Here is a 20,780-nt window from a genome sequence, read left to right on the forward strand (position 1 = left end):
GGGACTTGTGAGTGTTGACTTGTGACTTGACTCGAGACTTGCCTGTCTTGACTTGGGACTTGACTCTAGACTTGGGTGCAAAGACTTGTGACTGACTTGTGACTTGCAAAACAATGACTTGGTCCCACCTCTGGAAACAAGCGAAGGCTCAATTCCAATACATGTCCATTGTCCAGTATCCATTTTACTTTATGATCACTCTTACACTATCCATGGATTACAAGGTGCGGTGTTCTGCCAAAAAGTGAAAACTGACCACTGACCAGTGTGATTAACGTTACAGCTGCAGCTAAATAGTGATCACCATGAAGCGATTGTCTCCCAAAAAGCGATTCTTTCTCCACATTTCTTTTGACTAACGTTATGGGAAATGACAGTGTAGTCAGTAAACTACTGCAAAGTTTTGAATGAGTTTTATCGGGCGTGCGCTATGAAGAAGCGTGCATCTGTCTCCTTCGGGAGCATATCTTAAGCCACCATTTTCGGGATGAGCTGGAAAACTTCTGGTTAAAACTTTGAAAATAATGTTACTTAACCCATTGATACCTGTGCGCGTTCTCTAGAGTGGCACTCTAAACCTACTGCACGTTTGTAAACACCCCCTGTAAACCTGACGTTTTGGGACAAGTTGCCAGAGCGGTCGGCGTTCACTAAAACCTTTATATCTCAGGCTCTGTAGCACATAGAAACATAAAATAAAAAGCATTTGAGAGCTTAAAGGCCGGCTTTACCGTGGGCAATATGAATATATATTCAATCTCACGCCCCTAAGGTTTTCGAATCCGTTGAAATTTTTGAAATTGGTTGTTTCCCGCCAGAGATATCACCAGAAATGCACTCTGTGTGTGGGGGGGGGGGGGGGGGGGGGGGGGGGGTGCGGGGACCCAAAATACTACATTTCCCACAATGCACTGGGCTCGCGTGGCCTTCGTTTCCAGGCCCACCCCTCAGGCATTTGGCTGATATCAAACTCCTGTAGGTGGCGGTAATGCACATATATGCTTGCCAACCGCCATAAAAGTCGAAGAAGAAGAAGGCTTCGACATAAAAAGATTTAGTAGAAGAAGAAAAAATTACAAAACATAAAAAAAAAAATTGCCTCCAAATTGCACCAAATTTAAACGGTAGTACGGTATATATGTCTGGAGATGTCTTCATAAAAAAAAATTCATGCATTTTAAAGGGATAGTTCGGTTTGTTTGAAGTTGGGTCCTATCAGCTAGTCAGAGACACTAACGTAATTCGGTACAGTGGTCTGGAAGCGAGGCGCAGTGTCTTAACGAGATCCGGCACCCAGAGGAGCAGCCTCGCGCAGCCTCACCAGCCTTTCCTCTCGCAGTACTGGGGGTCAACAACTAAAACGTAATTTAGCCACCAAAAAACAACGCCCACCTAAACAAATCGATATCAGTGTACATGCACGCTCTATTTGAGAATTTTCAGCGCTTTACTTTTCCGCCAAACAGTCATTTCATTCGGCACTACTTTTTCTCCCAAACGTATCACTACCGTATTCCTCCGCTCAACTCCTGCACAGAGCCGCGGTGCTGGATCACTCCGCAGATCCGCTGGGATCAGGCTCATTTTTCCTGTTGTTCAAGAAGACACAGCAAGTACGATAGCCTACACGAATGAAAATATGAGTGATTTTGATAGCGACGATGATATGCCGTTCACCATGGGGGCAAGAGGATACCTCTATGAACCACAGTATACCGAGGAGGAACTTTTGCAGAGAGACATTGAACGGGCAGAAAGAGAAAGACAAGCTGATGTGGAAACAGCTGACCAAGATGAGGGGCCCGAAGAAAGAGAACGATTGCAATCTACCTGGTGGTGCAGATGTGGAAACTGTGAGGCCATGCCCACAGAGCCAGAGAGCTACTGCTGCTATGAGTGGAACCTGGTAGCAACGCAACTTGCCGATCTTTCAGAAGCAGAGGATCCTCCAGATACAGTCTGCATCACCAACCACCCAGAGTATGCTGCCCTACTGAATCCCGGTGTCTTGCGGACTTTTTTCACCATTCCAAAGATAAATTGGGGGAAACGTCCCAGAGCAGAGGGGCCAGATGAAGAGTTGTCTCCAAAGTAAGTCTTTTCTCCTTGTTCTAGGCCTGCCTATTTTGTTACTGGCAAGGCTACATCTCACCACCTCCAGCTGATATGAAACGTTACAATATAGACTACAATAGCCTATTTGGCCGACATGTTCCCACCCTAAACTTCTACACGTATTGTGGGAGCACAGCACATATCAGTCGAGTAATTCATATAATTTGATTGTTTTGTCATCCATATATATCATACTGTTATGACGATACTGTATATCGCATATAAATTATACATATATATCCCATATATTATGTGAAATAACACCACATTGTAGGAGGCATATGGGAAACCGTCCTATTATGTAGCCTAAACTTTTTATGACACAATAATGACAGTGGTATACTGTATATTATTTTTTGTAATAACAACTGTAAATATATAATAAATCATATAATTTGATTGTTTTGTCATCTATATATCACACTGTTCTTACGATACTGTATATCGCAAATAAATTAGACATATGTATCCCATATGTTATGGGAAATAACACCACATTGTAGGAGGCATATGGGAAACCATCCTATTATGTAGCCTAATCTTTTTTTGACACTATGACAGTGGTATACTGCATATTATTTTTTGCAATAACAACCGTAAAACATTTCTGTTTGTTTTTGTTCTGTTTCAGGCAATTCAGGCTGGTTGCTTACCGGGTAGTGCTTGAGTGGGCCCTGAGAGGAGAGCAGCTTGGAAAAGGCAACAGAGCGGTGTTACCATCATGTGTTGTGGATACAATTCGAAATGCATATCCATCCCCCAATGGACAGTACATTGGCTTCAAAGAAAACCAAGATGCACTGGATCTTTTTTAATTTTTGGACATCAATCAATCATGACATAGAATACTTTTTCTCTGGTGCGACCAACCAAACATGTAAAGCAACAAGATGTAAATAAAGTGAAAGTTGACGTGATCAAATCTGGATTTATTTATCAAATAACACTCATGCAACAGTGACCAAATATATGACTCTTAGGGGGATCAGTTTCATACATTTTATGTGAAAAAACACACATCTAAAAGATAAAATCTGGTGTTCCGGAGGACCATGGGACAAAATGTTATCATGGGGGGCTGAGGTCTGATTTGTTTCAGTGTAGGAGTCCTTGGTGTGAATGTCTTTTTTACATGCTGGAGGTAACAGGACAGTGTGACATGATGGATGGGGGAAGCTTGGCAGAGTGGTGTAGCTCAGAGCTTTGAAGCTGCTAGCAGGGGGGCATGCAGATGTGTGATGAGGGTGGAGTTGAAGGAGACAGAATCTAAACTGGAATGGCCTAAGAGTGTAGCTCCAATGTTAGCTGCACCAACAAGCCGGCCATGCAGGAAGGAAGCCCCGGGGATGATGAGCAGACAGCCAGGAGAGCAGGACGAGCTGAACCAGGAGACTGAGGAAGAGAGTGCACGATGCCTAGACACAAACAAAGCATAGACAGGGAGATAGACAGGTGAGCACTAGTAACACATTGAAGGGGAAACACTATGGAATCATCAGGGGTTACGACCATGCCTGTGAAAGTAATATTGCGCATAAATAACGTGAAAACGTGCCGATTTCGTCATGCATTTAGACAAAAGAGAAAAAAAAATTGCGATAGTAGCCTACAAGCATGATGTGATTCCTATTTCATATCTCACCTGTGGTCTAGGTACAGCATCGCTCTTCAGAAAGTGCTTGTCCTTCTTATCTGCTATGGGTTGTTGATAATCCTCTTCAGAAAAATGTGCACTGCAAACGCGAAGTTCTGCCAAACTTTCGGGAGGAGTGCTGATGTCTCTATTCAGTGCAACAAGCCACAACTGTGTAATACTTTGGTTCTTCAAAGGAATACGGTGAAACCGATAACCAGACCAGGATCTTTGTCTGTTTGAACAGCCAGGAAATACACAAACACGCACCATCGTTGAATTATTGATGGGAAAAATACTCCAGACGTGCTGTCGCGATGTAACTACTTTGTGAACTGAGATAACGTGTGATCTGCGGAGTGATCCAGCACCGCGGCTCTGTGCAGGAGTTGAGCGGAGGAATACGGTAGTGATACGTTTGGGAGAAAAAGTAGTGCCGAATGAAATGACTGTTTGGCGGAAAAGTAAAGCGCTGAAAATTCTCAAATAGAGCGTGCATGTACACTGATATCGATTTGTTTAGGTGGGCGTTGTTTTTTGGTGGCTAAATTACGTTTTAGTTGTTGACCCCCAGTACTGCGAGAGGAAAGGCTGGTGAGGCTGCGCGAGGCTGCTCCTCTGGGTGCCGGATCTCGTTAAGACACTGCGCCTCGCTTCCAGACCACTGTACCGAATTACGTTAGTGTCTCTGACTAGCTGATAGGACCCAACTTCAAACAAACCGAACTATCCCTTTAAGGCATTTTTGTAGGAGTTTGATGTTGTGACTAATTCATGTAAAAATGTGTAAAATCGGGTACATTGCTCAGCGTTGATTTCGTTACTTCAACGCACCTACTACTAGATGTAAAATTTGACGAGCTTTCCAATGCCGCCAGTCCCGTGTCTGCCCGTGCTTCCGTTCCAGAGATATGGTCTCTTTGCAAGGAGCTATGGAAAGCTAACCTAGCTACCATAGGCTAGGCGGTTGAACAAGATGGCTGCCTTTTGCTTTTCTTCGAGACCTCTGAAGGGGCGTGGAGGACCTCTAGAGGCGGGACCATGGCTCACAACACTTGTTGTTCATAGGCGCTCGACTTCTGCAAATATGTGAGAGATGGTTGATAGGTCAGGCAGGGAAGCACCAATTTCAAAAATTTCAACGGATTCGAAAACCTTAGGGGCGTGATATTTAATATATACGGTATTCATATTCCCCACGGTAAAGCCGTCCTTTAACCCTTTGGCTTTTCGTATTATATTTGCCCTTATGTTATTATTATTATTTTTTATCTTTAACCCCAAAAAATAAAAAGATTTTAACGCATTTTAAGAAATGTTAATAAAGATTACGGGAAATGTAACCCTTCCAAATAAAAAGCTACGGGTTTAAGCTCTCAAATGCTTTTTATTTCATGTTGATAGCTACTATAGAAGCTGAGGAAATAGGTTTTGTTGAACCCTTGACAATTACTGCAGCAAAAGTAACGTTAGCAATCTCCGTTTTGCAGTCATCTTAAAATATGGCAAATTCGCCAAAAGTCACTCACCCAATGAGCCTTGGCTAGCGTGTCAACAGTCACATCATAATCTGGGCGTGGAATCTTCTTATTCATTGATGTCTTCGTCCTCAAAGTAAGTCATACTCCGTTCAGTTCATCACTTAGCGTTATAGCATTAACTTAGCTTACTGTCTGAAACGCGGCCATGCAGAATTGCCACCGTGCAGCAGAAAAACGTGCAGTAAAACCTTGAGGCTATTGCAGATTGGAACATGAGATAAATAAATCTGAAATTAGGTCAGGAGCATTAATTTCATCCTCTAATACAACTAAAGTTGTATGGGAAGTTTTGCTGGACCGGCGCTTCCTTGATTTGCTGTGTAGTTCGAGCTTTGGAAAACCGTCCACACGGTCGAGGCAAAAATAAAAAATAAAAAACTACAAAACCCACAATGGATTTCACCTCCGCCACGTCTATTTCAGCAAATCATGATGCATTTCATCGGTCACATGTCTTGAAACAACGATATACACGTATCGTACACGAGTACTGACGTCTGTGTTGCAGCCGGGATGAAAGATGAAAGGACACGCCCGTTGCCGTCGGTGTTAAAGGGATATACACGCAAATGCTGCATCCGGTATCAATGGGTTAAACAAAAGTAAATAGCTTATTTATGCACGTTGGAGGATAAAAGGGTATTTCAACGAACGAAGCAACAAACCTTGTATCAAAATACTCGTTGTGATGTTATATGGCGTGAAACTATGGCTGTAACGCATTACTCAAAATAAATAAGGTTACAACTTACGTTACAATAAGCCTTTCATTTTGAAAGCAACAAAGCGGATGACGTACTTGTACATTCTGGCTGAATTGACGGCCGTGCAGTTCATGTTGCCAGATCCACATAACGATGCATGCGTAGATTTAGACCATTTTTAAAGGGGTGGGGAGTGGGGCGAGTACCCAAACAGCGGAAATGTTTCTCGAGTACTGACGTTATGAACGAGTACTCGAGTACCCGAGTACTCCCGCCCATCCCTAGTATAGTGTAAATTGCCGTGGCACGTAACGTTAACAGTCGCTGTGTTTCTGTTGTGTGTGAGAAGTGAATCCAGTGAGTTACAGGCACGCCCACTAGCCTACATCTGCCTGCTGCCTGCAGCTGAGGTAACGTTAGCACTTAGCAAAGTCATACTATGCCGCTGGACACATGCCAGGGAAGTGCAGCTTCAACAATACGTGGCATTTCAAAGACCAGTGCCCGTTCCCCCATGCACCACCCCGTGGGCGCTTTCCCCCGGCACACACACACTGCACTTAGGGACCCCAGGAAGAATAGTCTGAGTAGTCAAGACTAATGGGGATCCATAATAAACAATAAACAATAAACTGTCAGGTCCCCCTAAGTGCAAGTTTGAAGTCGATCCGACAAACGGTTTCTCAAAATACGCGAAGGACAGACATACAGACAGTCCTAGAATAAGTCCAAATTGCATGAAATGCGGCACCGCACTCCATCGGGGTCCGAGCAGCGCACTCCCCAAGTTTGAAGTCAATCGAACAAATGTTTCTCGAAATAAACTGCTTTTTGTGTTGCCAATAGGTGGCGTGGGAAATTCCAAGATTTGCAAGAAATTCAGCGCCGCACTACTTCGAGTTCCCAGGACCAGACTCCCCAAGTTTGAAGTCAATTGGATGAACGGTTCTCAAGATAAACCACTTTTTGTGTTGCCAGTAGGCGGTGCTGTGCCGAATTGCACAAAATTTGGCACTGCTCTATGTCAGGTTCCCAGCAGCACACTCCCCAAGTTTGAAGTCGATCAGATGAATGGCTATTGAGATATACCGCTTTTTGTGTTGCCAGTAGGTGGCGCTATACCAAATTGCACAGAATTCAGCTCCATGCACTTCCTTGAGTCCCCCTAAGCTCTCTCCTCGAGTTTGAAGTCGATCGGACGAACGGTTCTCCAGATAAACCCCTTTATGTGTGGCGAATAGGTGGCGCTGTGCCGAATTGCACAAAAACAGGGCACTGCACTGCACAATAGGTCACACTCCCAAAGCTTGAAGTCGATCCGACCAATGGTTCTCGATGGCATGCAGCAGATGATGCTCATCCATAAGCAGTGTTGGAAATGACCAGGTTTTACTCTGGGAACCCTACTTACACAGGACGGGGGTTCCCGGAAGTGTCGTGGCCGTAGAGGATATTATTTCTGAATGCGTGACTCATTATAGCCTACCATTATAGCCACGTAAAAAATCTCACTTAACTAAGATCACTGAGCTCTACTGATTATTTCCCCTTGATTTTATTCATGATAAACTTGAATATTAATGCTGCTTATTCAGCTTACAAATACATGTTCTCCTACTATTCTCTGCTGCTTTCATACTGCCCTCTCTCCAGTGTTTACTTTAGCCCCCTCATTCTCGACCAATCACTCTGAACGACCGTACTTACAGCACCATTCACTCTCTCAACAACTGTACTCACAGCAGTGTTGACACTTCTCACTTAGCCCAGATCAGCCAGGGCTTGAAGGAGCACACGCTTGATTGAACACAAATGTATTAATATCTGTTTCGCATCCGAATGGCATGGAAACAGGGTACTGCACTCCGTCGGATCGCCATCAGCGCACTCCCCGGGTTTCAAGTTGATCCGACCAACGGTTCTCGAGATACGCGAAGGACAGAGAGACAGAGAGACAGACAGACAGACGCTATCGTCATTATAGTATAGACTAGTGCAGTGCCCGTTCCCCCATGCACCACTCCGTGGGCGCTTCCCCCCGCACACACACTGCACTCTGTCAGGTCCCCCTAAGCGCAAGTTTGAAGTCGATCCGACAAACGGTTCTCGAGATATGCGAAGGACAGACATACAAAAGACGAGGTAAAGGGATTTTGACAGTCAAACTACGGTAGCGTTAAATAAATCCACAGTGAACCAGAACGTCGGCTCCATAATAAATGCCAGTCAGTCAACACAGGAATCAGTGAGGTGCATGTGTGCGCGCGCATGTGCAAATTGTGTCGCAGCGTTTCTGCATGGCACTCAAGGTTAGGGCTGGCCAATATTGTGACTAGATGAGACCTAAAGGCTGCAGTAAAGTGAAGTCATTTTCTGAGGTTTACCAGACTGTTCTAGCTGTTGTATTATTTGCCTTTACCCACTTAACGTTATTCATTATATCATTGTTCACTGATAATTATTTATCAAAAATCACATTGTGTAAATATATTTTGTAAGAGTCCATATCGCCCAGCCCAATTTACAATTGAAAATCTAGCCCACTTTGTAGAAAATACTGAGATATATCATCTTTCACCATTCAACCTAAAAATACTGAGATATTATTTTTGGTCCATATCGCCCAGCCCTACTCAAGATCTTTGTTGTCGTCAGTGTTGGGGCTAGTAACGTGTTTTAGTCTGTTAGTAGTTACATTACATAGGATATTTTTACTCACTGACTTTTCATGTATACACAGAGAGATTACAAAATGTTTGGTCATGGAAATTTGGTTTAAAGTCATGGAAAAGTCATGAAAATCCATTGGTCAAAATGTGTATGAACCCTAGCCTCGTGCGCCTGGTCTCACTGCTTGCAGAAGCTCTACCTCCACTCACTGGAGGGAACATGAGAAATATATAACATCTCTCTCTCTCCCCCTCCATCTCTGTCTCTGTGCTCCCCCCCTGTCTATCTGTCTCTCCCTCCCTCTCTCTCTGTCTCTCTCCCTCCATCTCTGTCTCTGCTCCCCCCTCTGTCTGTCTGTCTCTCCCTCCCTCTCTCTCCCTCTCTCTCTCTTTCTCTGTCTGTCTCCAGGTGATGGGTGGTCCAGATGGAGACATGTTTAACTACTATAAGATGTTGATGCTCCAGGGCCTGATAGCAGCCAGGAAGCACATGGACAAAGTCATCCAGATAGTGGAGATCATGCAGCAAGGTAACACTGCTGAGTCTGAGTTACTGTAACTAGTGCAGTGCCCGTTCCCCCCATTCACCACCTCGTGGGCGCTCCCCAACCCCCACACTGCATTCAGTCAGGTCCCCCTAAGCGCACCCCCCAAGTTTGAAGTCGATCTGACAAAAGGTTCTCGAGATACACGAAGGACAGACATACAGAAGTCGATCGGACGGACAGTCCTGGAGATACGTGAAAGCTGTGATCTTATTGGTTGAATTGCACAAAGTTTACCACTGCAATTTCTTGGGTTCCCAGCAACGCACCCGCCAAGTTGGAAGTCGATCGGACAAATGTTTCTCTAGATAAAGTGCTTTTTGTGTTGCCAGTAGGTGGCGCTATGTCAAATTGCAAGAAATTCAGCATTGCACTACGTCGAGTTCCCATGAGCACACTCCCCAAGTTTGAAGTCAATCGGATGAACGGTTCTCGAGATAAACCACTTTTTGTGTTGCCAGTAGGTGGCGCTATGCCTAATTGCATGGAATCCAGCTCCCTGCACTCCATTGAGTCCCACTAAGCGCACTCCCCAAGTTTGAAGTCGCTCAGATGAATGACTATTGAGATAAAGCGCTTTTTGTGTTGCCAGTAGGTGGCGCTATGCTGAATTGCACGGAATTCAGCTCCCTGCACTCCCTTGAGTCCCCCTAAGCGCACTCCCCGAGTTTGAAGTCGATCGTATGAACGGTTCTCAAGATAAACCACTTTTTGTGTGGCCAGTAGGTGGCGCTCTGCCAAATTGCATCAAATTCGGTACTGCACTGTCAAGTTCCCACCAGCGCACTCCCCAAATTTGAAGTTGATCGGACAAACGGTTCTTGAGATAAACCGATTTTTTTAGTTAGTAGATAGTAGTTAGTAGATGGCGCTATGCCGAATTGCACGAAAACAGGGCACTGCACTCCGGCAAGTCCCCCTTAGCGAACTCCCAAAGTTTGAAGTCGATCCAACCAACGGTTCTCGAGATACGTGAAGGACAGAGAGACAGAGAGAGAGAGAGAGACAGACAGACAGACACTGCTGGCATTATAGTGTAGATGACTGATAGACAGAACTATATCAGTTTGAGTTACTGTTGATTCTAGTATACCAGTTTGAGTTACTGTAATGACTAATAGACAGCAATATATCACAGAGTTACTGTAATGACTCTTATTAGACAGAGATATGTCAGTTTGAGTTAGGGCCAAAACACACAGGACGCGTAAGCGCAGCGCCGTGGTGTGCATGTTAACTGATCTGACTGTCCACACAGTGTTTACCCCAAGACATGCACATGCCATGAACAGTTGTCATGAACACATTACGTTATACATGAAGTCATAATCTCATGATAAAAATGTGGTAGATAAACAAAAGATGAAGACGAGCGAGTCGCTAATGCCCGACGCGGAAAAATGAGCTCCTTGTGTGGACAGCCAGGTGCCTGCTCGTGAGGAAAATGCGCTTCTGCGCTTACGCGTCCTGTCTGTCCATAGCGTTACTGTAATGACCAATAGACAGAAATAAATCAGTGAGTTACTGTAATGTCTCGAATAGAGAGGCAAAGTTAACGTCACTTCCTGCTTCAGCACTGTACCAGAGCTTTTCTTCCGCAATTTATTTTCCCATAGACATTTCGTAAAATGCTTATAAAAATAGTTTTACTTGGTCAAACCAAACGGTTCAGCTATATTTAGATTCGGGAGAGACCATAGAACATTTCACTCAGACCAAAACTTAAAAAAGCATTGAAAAAATATTTTCTTTAACCCCACATTGTTTTACGCTTTTTACGGTCTGAGTGAAATGTTATGCGATCTCTCCTGTTTGTAAATATATCTGAACCATTTGGTCTATAGACAGAAATATATCAGTTTTTGAGTTACTGAAATTACTCGAATAGACAGAAATATTTTATATCACTGAGTTACTGTAGTTACTCTAATAGAAATACATCAGTTTGAGTTACTGTGATGACACGAATAGACAGAAATATATCAGTTTGAGTTACTGTGAGGACAGGAATAGACAGAAATATATCAGTTTGAGTTACTGTGATGACACGAATAGACAGAAATATATCAGTTTGAGTTACTGTGATGACACGAATAGACAGAAATATATCAGTTTGAGTTACTGTGAGGACAGGAATAGACAGAAATATATCAGTTTGAGTTACTGTGAGGACAGGAATAGACAGAAATGTTAGTTTGAATTACTGTAATGGCTGTAATAGACAAAATGTGTACTTAATGGTACAGTAATATATGACTCCTGAGTTACAGTACTGACAAGAGTGTCTCCTCCCCAGGCTCCCAGCTGCCGTGTTTCCATGGCTCCAGCACCATGCGCGGTCTGAAGGAGCGTTTCCACATGAGCCTGACGGAGGAGCAGCTGCAGGTGCTGGTGGAGCAGCTGGTGGACGGCTCCATGCGCTCGCTCACCACCAAGCTGTACGACGGCTTCCAGTACCTCACCAACGGTATCATGTGACCCACAAGCTCTGACGGCTTCCCGTACCTCACCAACGGTATCATGTGACCCGCATCATGTGACCACCAAGCTCTGTGACGGACCAACGCCATCATGTGACCCACGCTCCGCTCACCGACGAGCTGCACCACAGCTTGTCACTGCCTGATCTGGGTCGCCCATGTGCACTGTTGCTTCCTGAACCAAGTCAACCCGATCTGAGTTGCATTTTACGACATTGTAGCTGCTAGCTAGCTTTGGTGAACATGTGTAGTGTACCGCAGGGACAATATATTTTTGTAGGCCAATCTAGAAGTGATCGTCGTCTGGTTCCCTCATCTGGAAGTCAATGGGATTGTTGTGTGGGGATTTTGGCTCTGTGGTAAACACAAGTTTATGAAACCGAGACCTTTGTGTTTAGCAAGATAACGTTTAAAAATGAGGACCACTTTTATGATTTTTGAAGCGCAAATGCGATCACCAAAACACAAAATCTCAGTTTCATAAACTTGTGTTAACCACAAACCTTATTTCAGGCATCTAACCAAAATCGCCACACAAAAGTTCCATTGACGTCCAGACGAGGGAACCAGGGGATGCTAACTTCCAGGTTGTAGGACTCATTCCTGCTGCCCTCTACTGGAAACAAAGTAGTATCCAGTTATGGAATTATATCTGTCACCACTTTTGCAGATGTGATGTGAAACATGCTGGGTTTGTTTGCTATTTTATATTTGTGATTAATATAAAATAGCCATGGCAACAAAGCTGTAACTGGCTAATGAGTCTGCATCAACCTTAATCCTATTCAAGTGTGAGACAATTACATTATTCGCAGTTCAAGCTACACACTAATCTGTGGTAGTGAGCTAACGGCTAATAGCTAAATGTCTTTCCAGTTCAAGCTACACACTAATCTGTGGTAGTGAGCTAACGGCTAATAGCTAAAGGGAGGGCTGTGTTGTAAACCGTGACTCACATCTACAGATGGAGCAGCCACAGCGCGCATGCCTGACTCACATTGGGCCGTGACGCGACTTCCAGTACCTCACCAACGACAACATGTGACCATGTGGGGGGCCTGGCTGACAATTGGTCTGTCACATGCACAGGACGTATGTGTGTGTGTCAAGATGGCTGCCGCCCGCAAGTAGTGAGAGGAACCAGCTCCGGACACTTTTCATACATGTGTGTATTGGAGTGTATGTTTGATAAGGTTCCATGAACAAAGACTGGCTGTGACCTGTGGAGGAGCCAACTCTTCTACTGTGTTTTACGCAGACTGCGGGAGTCTTCTTCTACTCTTTCTTTTTTAAACCTGTGATTCCAGTTGTTTTGTAGTTTTGTTTGGAAGAATCTTCCGTTTGTGTTCCTCTTCCTTATTTAGCCACAAGTCCCTCATTGGCTCCTCAGCTGGCCTCTGAACCAATCAGTGACCCAGTTCCCGTTTTGAATATGAACATTCAGCAGACAGATGGATTGAGCTGAAACCTTGTATCTCCACAACATGAAGGTGACAGAGGACGAGAGGCTCTGAGCTCAAGAGGCAGCAGAGCGTTTTAAAGGTTTTAAATCGTTTAACGTTAAAACAAATCGACATATCGTCGCTGTGCGGCGGCAACCTGTTATCTCCAGATACCCCCCCCCCCCCAATTAATGGATTTAGTTGGTACCCAAAACATAACCTGTGAAAGTTTCAGGTACATTTGGACCAGTGAAAGATGTTATATTACTGGTTAATGATGTTACTGCTATTACGCGATGTTAAAATAAGAATGTTTTTGTCTTCCTTGTGAAAAAAAATAGCTTTTTTGGAGGTAAGAGGTTTGCGCTGGACAGTGACTATATATGTGATTGGCTGTTGATGGGTGATGTCACACACATCAGCTGCAGCCAAGTTTTCCGCACAGAGAAATTAGTAAAACGTCTCAGGAGACAGACAGGAGGGCAGTTCAACATGGCCGACGCTTCTTCTCCAGAGGCAGAAAAACGCGTTGAACCTGTGAAGAAGCTTCCAGCAGCTGGACTGGACTGAAGACTTTCTCATACTTTGTTTCCCCCTCCCAGCGAACACTCCTCTGTAGTGCTCAGAAACCTGAACACTACAGACTGCATAGTGTTCAGAGAGCTGAACACTCCAGAGTCTGTAGTGTTCAGAGAGCTGAACACAGAGTCTGTAGTGTTCAGAGAGCTGAACACTCCAGAGTCTGTAGTGTTCAGAGAGCTGAGCACTAGAGTCTGTAGTGTTCAGAGAGCTGAACACTACAGAGTCTGGAGTGTTCAACTCTCTGAACACTACATACTCTGTACACTCCAGAGTCTGTAGTGTTCAGAGCTGAACACTCCAGACTCTGTAGTGTTCAGCTCTCTGAACACTACAGACTCTGTACACTCCAGAGTCTAGTGTTCAGAGCTGAACACTACAGAGTCTGTAGTGTTCAGCTCTCTGAACACTACAGACTCTACACTCCAGAGTCTATAGTGTTCAGCTCTCTGAACACTACAGACTCTACACTCCAGAGTCTGTAGTGTTCAGATCTGAACACTACAGAGTCTGGAGTGTTCAGAGAACTGAACACTACAGAGTCTGTAGTGTTCAGAGAACTGAGGGCAGCAAGGCCCCTCATGAGCTCAAACCAACACAGCCTTCCTTCCCTGTAGAGCAGGGGTGTCAAAGGCTGAATCCAAATGTCCGGACTTCACTGCACTTGCAGCATAAAAAATACCATATTTTGCCATAGTTAGGTCCTTATTTACAAACATTTCGGTGTGTGTGTCTTATATGTTGTATAGAAATAAAGGCCTGTCTATCAGCGGCTTATATAACATCACGCTATAGCATCAAGTCTGGAGGGTTAAATGTTTGGACATTTGGATTCAGCCAAACTCATTTTAGTCACGGGTCACATTTGGTCTCAAGTGGGCCAAACAAAGACAATGAATGATCAATACTCAAGAACCTGTGAGTAACAACACCTCCAAAGGTTCCTTTTTCTATTGGTGTGTAAACACTTTGGCCTAGAGAGAGGTAGAACACGTTTTCACATGGGCTTATCTGAGCTGCCATAGGCAGACAAATCTGTAACGGTGAATTACAATTGACGGCAACTGTGCAATTCTCTATATTCAAGGGTGATGAAAATAGTTGAGCATTTAGTGATGAATAGGCTACAGAAAGCATGAATATTAATATTCAACTTGCTCCTGAAACCTGGTACCTCTTAGCCTACATAAGTGCATTGATTTTAGCTGTTAAATCCTGAGCTTGAAACATTGGATTGAAGGACTTCTCAGCGCAATTTTCACACTTTGCAAAGTCATCCTGTGGGCCGGATTGGACCCTTTGGGTGGGCCGGTTCTGGGGCCCGGGCCATATGTTTGACACCCCTGGCGTAGACTAACACTAAGCTGTGTTAACGTTCAGCTCCCAGCTTCTGTTCTGACACTGAAGCAGGTTCTGTAGTCAGAAGACCTCTGAGATGAAAGTCAACATTCTGATTTTCTGATTTTAATGTCAGAATTCTGAGGGGGAAAAGTTAGCAGACTGTTACATGTGACATCATTGATGATGCCACTGATGACATTACCAATGTTGAACTGAAATTTGACAGTCTGGGCCTGGGGTCCCTAGATTTTTGTGATGTCAAAGTGGGCTCACAAGACAAAAAAGGTTGTGAACCCCTGGGTGAGAGTGGTTATCAACATGTGGTCCAGGGACCACAGACTGCCTCTACTTTTATGCAACTGGCCCCAGTCACATTTCATTCATCTGTGACCGGTCCAGACGGCGGATGTGACCTCTGACACTGTGGGTCAAAGGTCAGTGTCGGTCTGTGAGAACAGACACTGACCGCTCTGACTCACCACAGAGGAGTCATGTGACTTGATGGACTGTCGCTGTCAGACTCCACCATTGACTAACATCTGACAGCTGAGGAGCACAGGCTCAGAGACATGGTGGAGAGATTAAACAGACTCAGTCTGGAGCTGCTGCAGGAAACCACTTCATGTGTTCATAAGGAGCTGTTTCTGTTATTGTCTGTTATTATTCTTGTAATTATTTGTTTGAGTAGATTTCAGTCGTCTTACAGCAGGATGTCAGAGAAAATAAATAATTCTGAAGTGAACTGATGAAGCCTCTGGGCTGACTGGCCAAACTTCAGCTCCTCATCTGAAGTCCATTCGTTTTCATTAGGGGTCCAAGGGGCTGAAACCCTATTGTTTTTCCCATGACTTGTACATCGCAGAAACATGACATTTGGCCCAATAACAAATATTGCTACTACATGCTCCAGAAATATTTTTCGAATTGGCCTGAAGGTGGCGCTATAATTAAAGTTTTAAGGCCATAACTTCCATGCCGTTAGTCTGATTTTCAAGCAACTTTTTCCTACGTGTTCAGGTGAACCTGCTCTATAAATTTGCCTCAAGGACCCTTTGATATATTTGGAAAAATTTGGAAAACACATTTTTGACATGTCCTACTAGAGCAGGGGTGCCCAAATTCTTTCCCATGAAGGGCCAAAACTCAATCTGGGTGGTGGGCCGAGGGCCAAAAATAAACGTGGAATTACATTAAAATGTATTGTGTTTTATAGAGAATTAACATTCTAAATCTAAAATAACATTTCAATATAATCTACTTTTTATCTGTTTGGTAATTGTAATCATTTGCAATTGATTATATATATTTAAAAAAACATCTGCATTTGTGGGGAGCTTAAACATTTAATCAGTAAACACCCCGTTAAAAACAGTTGTATTTTCCACCTTTGTAATCAAGAGAGAAATTTGACTTAATTCACAACTTGAAAAATCCTCAAGGCACTTTGAAAATCAGCTTTATTGTCCATCTTTTGTAAACAATTTGCCATGACAATTTGCCAAAAACATGCAATATCCTGGTTGCTAATGTGGTTCCTCCTCTGGTCGTTAAGGGCGCCTGTTCAGAGGGAGGGGAACTGGTTGGAATAGCGTGAACCTCCCACGTGCCATGTCCTACCGGTGAAGCTTCCTCTGTCAGGTGAAAAGAAGCGGCTGGCTAACTGCCCATGTCTCGGAGGAAGCATGGAGCCAGTTTCGGCTCTCCCCAGATCGGCAGAGGGTGGAGCAGCAACCAGGATAAATAAATTAAGTTAGCATTAATGGGGGATAAAAAATGGGGGGGGGGGGTATAAAAAAAAAAAAAAAATCCCAAATCCGTGGCGGGCCAAGTTTGGCCCGCGGGCCCCAAATTGGTCAGCACTGTACTAGAGTGTTTGACCGATTTCCACCAAAATCACTAGGTAGCATCTATGGAATAACCTCTACAACTTGCTTCTTTGGATTTTTGAAATCTACTTTGGTTTCGGAGATATTAACCCTCAAAGTTGTGAGGGCGTGTCCTCTCAGCTAAATTGTCATAACTTCATGGCCGATTATCGAATCGTCATGAAACTTTGGGAAGATGTTCAGATAAAATCACTGACCATGTGTGCCATATTTTGTGCGATTCGACCGAAAGGGGGCACCATAAACCAATGATCGCAAAACTTGACAGAGATATCAAGGAGGATGTACTAGTCAAAATCTCAGGTTATGTCATCATTGGTAAAAGTGGGCGGGGTCTATGGTGTAACCATGTAATAGCAGTAAATCAAGTCCAATCGCATAATCTGTCCCAAATTTAGCCTCATCTGGAATGACATTTACGAGTTGACCAAAAGGGGGCGCCGCAGACTCTAAAAATGGACTCCACACCCGTTGGTTCAACGATCGCAAAGCTTGGCAGATACATCAAGGGATATATTTGGACCATGTACCAGAACCACTGTCACTTTTTGTGATGTCATTCCATTTGGGAAAAGGCTTGAACCCCTGTAGTGGCCGCTTGTGGCTATATTTTTATTTATTTTTGGACAATTCTTACTAGTTATACATTGTATGCTTAGTTCTGTCCTTACTGTGGCTGTTTGGCCCACATCTTATCACACAAAAAATCTATCCACACCACTTACATATTGAAACCGCTTTAAAATAGTCAAGTCAATTTTGTCAGCAAAATGCAATGAAGCAATATGCTTCCACACATGCAGAGCTGACATCGATCTGATCAGTTCAGCTGTCCTCAACTTCCCCAGAGATCAATACAGACTCATTCAGTCACTCAGTTATTATTAATACAAGTGTACAGTAACAGTCACATTACGCTACTGTGCATTTGGAACATTGTTTAGTTGCAGTAACAGATTAATCCACTGGGTGACAGAGATGCTCACAAGTAATTTTTTGCAAGTCCAAGTCAAGTCTCAAGTTTTTGAGCTCAAGTCGCTAGTCTTTGAGGGGCAACTCCAAGTCAAGTCTTTCGTCACAACAAGTGCAAGTCAAGTCTCTTTTGAATGAGCCTTCTATCTGCTGCATGCCATCACCTGCTTGGAAAGAATGCAATGCATGTACTAGTCCATGTTACATGGACAGTGATAATCTAGTAACTAGATTATCACTCCTTTATCTATTAGCATCAGCATTGATTAGATGACATTATGTTAATGCACCAACAAATAGAGATACAAAAATAAAGATTGTTCACAAGTCCCAAACCTCAAGTCCAAGTCAAGTCTCAAGTCTTTCAGGATGAGTCTCAAGTCAAGTCTCAATTCACTGTGTGTGATGCGACTCAAGTCCAAGTCCCCATCTCTGCTGGGTGGTGTGCTTCTTGTCTCTTCAGTAACGACTCGTGTCAAACTATATGGATACCTATATGCATCTTGAGAGATATTAGTCAGCTGCAAATATGGTTTGACCCTAAAAAAATTGTAACAAAAGGTTTCTCAATGGTTTATTGTAGTATCAGGTGTACTTAATAACATATCAAAAATCTGACCACTAGGAAAGGTCTAATTTTCAAGATGGCCACTACTAATACTAATTAGGGATGCACCGATCGATCGGCACGTGACCGGAAATGGCCGATTTTCACGTGATCGGCCTCGATCGGTGATCTGTTCCGGTCACTCTAAATAGCCGATTCTGTGAGCCGATTTTCACATGACGTGCGCGCACCCCAAAGCACCGAGACAGGCACCCAGCCACCACACCACACATAGTCTAGCAGAATGGGCCCTCAGATTTTGAGATACCCCTACCCGAGGTAGAACAAATGACAACAATGATTTTTCTCATCTTTAGGGTCTCCCATTAATGAAATTGATTGTTGTCAAAAAAAAAATTGGGGGAAAAGATGTTTTTTTGGCTGTTCTTTAGAACTACCCCAATCCATGAAAAAGAGCCAAATTAGGCCAGTCCGAATAGGGGAAAGGTGACAAAAAAGCCAATAACTTGAGAATGCTCACTCTTTTCCTCATCATATTTGCTGAGGTATGAACCAGGTGGCTGCCCTACATCACCAAATAGTCAAAAAATGATTTACCTAAAAAGATAATGACTTATAGTCCTGTAAATATAGCTTTAGTTTAGGCGGAAATTGTACTTTGTGGTGATAGGAACATAGGACTCCATCACTTTTCTCTCATTTATCAGAAAAACTGAAATCCCTGAAAAATATACCATTACTGAATTGTCTAGGGTGCTATTGAACACTGACCAGTAGTTGTATGGAGATATCTGGTACAGTTCTATTGCAAATGAGATTTCTTTAGACATAGGCCTACTACCTCTTCACTGAAACAGTCAAATTATTGTATGTTATTCTGAATGGGGAATAAGTGGCATAAAAGCCTATAACTTGGGAATGCTCACTCTTTTCCTCGTCAGATTTGCTGAGGTATGAACCAGGTGGCTGCCCTACATCACCAAATAGTCAAAAAATGATTTACCTAAAAAGATAATGAATTATAGTCCTGTAAACATAATAATACATTTTATTTGGTGACACCTTTCAAAACACCCAAGGTCATTGTACAGTGCATAAAAGAGACATGACATTCTAAAATATCATACATAAAAACAAGCATTGCAAACACCAGCATCATTAAAATACGACGAGCGTAGATATAAGAAAAGACAGGAGATACACACGGCAGGCGAATAACAGATTGAGTGCTCTATATGATTAAAGGTAGTAGGCCAATTTGAACAGGTGGGTTTTGAGGTGGGATTTGAATGTGGTGATGAAGTCAGACTGTTGGATGTGTGGGGGCAAGGAGTTCCAGAGTCTGGGTGCAGAGCAGCTGAAGGCCCTAGCACCCATCTTACTGAGGCGAGAGGTGGGGACGGTCAGGAGGCCAGCTGAGGAAGAGCGTAGGGAGCGGGAAGAGGTGTATTCCTGGAGGAGGTCAGAGAGATGGGTGGGTGCTAGGTTGTGTAGGGCTTTGTAAGTGAGCAGAAGGTTTTTGAAGTCAATCCGGTAGTGAATGGGAAGCCAGTGGAGTTGAATGAGGACAGGGGTGAGGTGGTCAGATGATTTAGTGCGGGTGATGATCCAGGCATTTGGAGTCTGTTGAGCAATTTGGTGGGTAGGCCAGAGAGAAGAGAGCTGCAGTAATTAATCTGGGATGTAACGTGGATCAGGATGAGGACTTTGGTGCTGTGTTGGGACAGGGATAGGCGGAGTCTGGAGATGTTGCGGATGTGGAAGAAAGCAGACCGGGTGATGTTTTTTATGTGGGGTGCAAAGGAGAGGGTGCTGTTCAGAATGACGCAGAGGCTCTTGACTTGGGTGGAGAAGGGAACAGGGAAGCTGTCAATGATGATGTTTGGGGCAGTGGTGTTTTGAGCTTTGGAGAGGATGTTTTTGGAGCCGATGAGGAGGGCCTCGGTTTTACTGGCATTTAACTTCAGGAAGTTACTGCTCATCCAGCTCCTGATGTCCTGGAGGCAGGCGGTGAGGGAGGTGGGAGGAAGAGCGGTGGTGGGTTTGGTGGAGATATAGACCTGGGTATCATCGGAGTAGCAGTGAAACCGGACACCATGGTGTCGGAGGATTTTACCCAGGGGGAGGAGGTAGGTGATGAATAGGAGTGGACCCAATACTGACCCCTGGGTCAAATGGCAGAACACCCGGACGAGTGGTTCCCTAGTTGGACAAACTGTTGTCTGTCGGGAGGTAGGATGCAAACCAGGAAAGTGCAACACCAGTGATTCCAATGTTCGCCAGGTGCTCCACAAGTAGTGGGTGG

General features: G+C 44.0%; 1 protein-coding gene across 3 annotated transcripts in view; it reads left to right on the forward strand.

Moving 5' to 3' along the window:
* Positions 1-13,726, forward strand: part of pi4kb (phosphatidylinositol 4-kinase, catalytic, beta) — a 65,788-nt gene extending 52,062 nt beyond the window's left edge. For 2 of the 3 annotated variants that reach the window (XM_083645413.1, XM_083645414.1), the window contains 2 exons: positions 9,072-9,192; positions 11,504-13,726. In XM_083645413.1, coding sequence (XP_083501539.1) covers positions 9,072-9,192; positions 11,504-11,685 — 303 coding nt within the window. In that variant the 3' untranslated portion in view covers positions 11,686-13,726. Of the gene's footprint in view, positions 1-2,746; positions 2,995-9,071; positions 9,193-11,503 lie in introns of those variants that run through there. The other variant, XM_083645415.1, reaches the window with a different exon arrangement.
* The last annotated feature ends 7,054 nt before the right edge of the window (positions 13,727-20,780 follow it).

This window comes from Poromitra crassiceps (genome assembly GCF_964638095.1).
Source record: "Poromitra crassiceps genome assembly, chromosome: 1".
Taxonomy (NCBI): Eukaryota; Metazoa; Chordata; class Actinopteri; order Beryciformes; family Melamphaidae; genus Poromitra; species Poromitra crassiceps.